Below are 3,357 nucleotides of genomic sequence, written 5' to 3' on the forward strand. Positions count from 1 at the left end.
GTGTGTGTGTGTGTGTGTGTGTGTGTGTGTGTGTGTGTGAGTGACACACCTGTGTGGTGGGACTCTAAGAGGGTGCAGAGGGTGGAGGCAGGTGTCAGGGTGGAGCTGGACAACAGGTTGTCTGAAGTGGACGAGCGAGCCTGACAGACAGGTGGAGAGAGAGAAGACTAAACATCACAAAGGTTTTAGAACATGTACCTGTACCTAGACCTAGACCTGTACCAAGGCCTTTACCTGTACCTAGACCTGTACCTAGGCCTGTACCTGTACCTATTTGTAGACCTGTACCTGTGCCTAGACCTGTACCTGTACCTAGACTTGTACCTCTACCTACACCTGTCCCTGTACCTGTACGTAGACATAGACCTGTACCTAGACATGGACCTAGACCTGTACCTGGACCTAGACCTGTACCTGTACCTGGACGTAGACCTGTACCTGTGCCTAAACCTGTACCAAGGCCTAGACCTGTACCTGGACGTAGACCTGTGCCTGTACCTAGACCTGTACCTGTACCTGTACCTAGACCTGTACCTGTGCCTGTGCCTGTACCTAGACCTGGACCTGGACCTAGACCTGTACCTGTGCCTGCTGCCGCTCATGGTTGATGGCGTTTCTGTTCTTCTCAGGAACTTCTGCTCCACTCGTGGTTGTCTTAACGACCACTGCTGGTTGGCTGTCTCCATGGAGATTCTTGACCACGCCCACCTGGAGATCCTCGATGTAGGAGGGGGCGGAGCCAGCTGGAGGCCAGGGACCCTGAGACAGGTTCCTGACAGAGAAACCACCAGTGTGTAGTTCTTTAATTAAGGAATCTACACAATAGGTGTGTGTACCTTTGGTTGTGTACTGCAGTGTGTTTGTGTGTGAGTTACTGGGTTGGTACTGCAGTTGTGGTGTTTGGTGGGTGTGTGTGTAGTGGTGGTGTGGTGGGATACGTACAGTGGTGGATATGTTGTTTGTGTGTGTGTGTGTAACCTGTGGTTGTGTACTGCAGTGTGTGTGTGTTTGGACTCAGTTGTGCTTGTGTGATCTGTGTGAGTGCTGCTGTGTTACCATGTGGTTGTGTACTGCAGTGTAGTGGTGTGTGTGGGGTGTGTGTGTGTATTCGCCTGTGTTTGTGTTAGTGTGTGCTGTGTTGGTGTGTGTGTGTACCTGTGGTTGTGTACTGCAGTGTGTGTAGTGTGTGTGCCTGGGTGGGTGTGTGTACCTGTGTGTGTACTGGTGTGTGTGTGTGTGTGTGTACCTGTGGTTGGTGTACTGCAGTGTGTGTGTGGTGTGTACCTGGGTTGTTGTACTGCAGTGGGGTGTGTGTGGTGTGTGCGTGGTTGTACCTGTGTTTGTGTACTGCAGTGTGTGTGTGTGTGGTGTGTGTGGATGTACCTGTGGTTGTGTACGTGCAGTGTCGTGGTGTGTGTGTGTGTGTGTGTACCTGTGGTTGTGTACTGCAGGTAGTGTGTGTGTGGGTGTGTGTGTTGGTGTGTACCTGTGGTTGTGTACTGCAGTGTGTGTGTGGTGGGTGTGTTGTGATGTGTGTACTTGTTGTGTACCTGTTGTGCTGTGTGTGGTGTGTGTGGTGTGTTGGTACCCTGTGTTGTGTACTGACAGTGTGTGTGGTGTGTGATTTGTGGTTGTACCTGTGGTTGTGTGCTTGCATGTGCGGTGTTGGTGTGGTGTGTGATGGGTGTGTACCCTCGTGTGTGTTGTGTACTAGCAGGTGGTGGCGGTACTCAGCAGTAGGAGGTCAAACGAGTCTGTGCTCTGCAGCACGAGCGTGTGAGTTGCGCCAGCCTACTCAGGCGTCCTGATTCCCACGCAGCCTCCATTGTCTCCTTCAGGAGAAGCGCAACACGCTACACAAAACTACCAACCACACACCCACACAGAACACACACACACACACACACAACACAACACAGAAACACACACGACACGGACAAACACAAGCCATACTGGTGACATCTGCCCTAAAAACACTTTTTTAAACGCTGAAAAAGTTACTAAAAACATTGGAAAAAGTTCACAAAGAACGTTGTGGGGGCAGATGGGGGACAGATGGGGGACAGATGGGGGACAGATGCAGGGACAGATGTGGAGACAGATGTAGGGACAGATGTGAGGAACAGTGTAGGGACAGATGTGGGGACAGATACAGGGACAGATGTGAGGAACGGCGTAGGGACAGTTTGGTGACAGATGGTTAGGGACACTAACCAGGCTGTTGTCCTTCCAGGCTTCGGGGAACCTGGGCCGGACCTTCTCCCGGACCACGAGGACCTGCATCTCCTCGAAGCTTGGATGGTTGCCGAGCTCGGCCTGGAATGCCAGCTGGTAGTCAGGGACTGCCTCGCCTGGAGACACGGTGGGACGGTGGTGGGTGTGTGTGTGTGTGTCTGTGTCTGTGTGTGTGTGTGTGTGTGTGTGTGTGCGCGTCTACCTGGGAACAGGTGAGGACACCTCCTGAAGGTCTCCCAGTAGAGGAGCCCCAGAGCGTAGACGTCCACCTGCTTCAGCGCCGACTCACAGTCCCTCAGGTTCAGAGCTCCACCCAGGACCTCAGGGGCCATGTAGCGCACCGTCCCCACCTACACACACAAAGACACACACACACAAACACACACACATACACACAGAGAGACACACACATACACACACACACACACACACACGCACACACGCACACAGACACACACACTCACACTCACACACACCAACATGCCCACACACACACGCAAACATACACAGACACACGCACACAAAGACACACGCAGATACACACAGGTAAACACTTCTGTCTCATCCCACACCTGTCCCATCGTCCTGGCGATAGACCCTAGAACCCATCCATAGGCTGTAAAGTAGTCCAGTATTTGTTTTCCAGTTTATGGGATGTATAGGGACAGAACTGACCTCAGATATGGCCACGGTGTCCTCGTCTCCGGGGCGACAGGGCAGGGTCCCCGTCAGCCTCATGGACAGGCCAAAGTCGGCCAGGACGCAGGACAGATCGGCTCGGACCAGGACGTTCCTGCTGGTCACGTCTCGGTGGGCCACGGCCGCTTTGTACTGGTCTGGGGGGACAGAGGACACTTTGTACTGGTCTGAAGGGGACAGAGGACACTTTGTATTGGGCTGAGGGGGACAGAGGACACTTTGTACTGGTCTGAAGGGGACAGAGGACACTTTGTACTGGTCTGAGGGGGACAGAGGACACTTTATACTGGTCTGAGGGGAGACAGAGGACACTTTGTACTGGAGACAGAGGACACATTGTACTGGTTTGACGGGGACAGAGGACCCTTTGTACTGGTCTGAGGGGAGATAGAGGACATGGGAATGCTGAATAGCTGAAATGCT

General features: G+C 53.1%; 1 protein-coding gene across 1 annotated transcript in view; it reads right to left on the reverse strand.

The window, feature by feature from the left end:
• Positions 1-3,357, reverse strand: part of LOC116686627 (bone morphogenetic protein receptor type-2) — a 23,249-nt gene that overhangs the window by 4,877 nt on the left and 15,015 nt on the right. Inside the window, exons 9-14 of the mRNA XM_032511648.1 lie at positions 2,911-3,071; positions 2,438-2,585; positions 2,215-2,351; positions 1,156-1,178; positions 583-772; positions 50-140 (exon numbers count right to left, since the gene is read on the reverse strand). Coding sequence (XP_032367539.1) covers positions 50-140; positions 583-772; positions 1,156-1,178; positions 2,215-2,351; positions 2,438-2,585; positions 2,911-3,071 — 750 coding nt within the window. The remainder of the gene's footprint in view (positions 1-49; positions 141-582; positions 773-1,155; positions 1,179-2,214; positions 2,352-2,437; positions 2,586-2,910; positions 3,072-3,357) is intronic.

This window comes from Etheostoma spectabile, unplaced genomic scaffold, assembly GCF_008692095.1.
Source record: "Etheostoma spectabile isolate EspeVRDwgs_2016 unplaced genomic scaffold, UIUC_Espe_1.0 scaffold406, whole genome shotgun sequence".
Classification (NCBI taxonomy): Eukaryota; Metazoa; Chordata; class Actinopteri; order Perciformes; family Percidae; genus Etheostoma; species Etheostoma spectabile.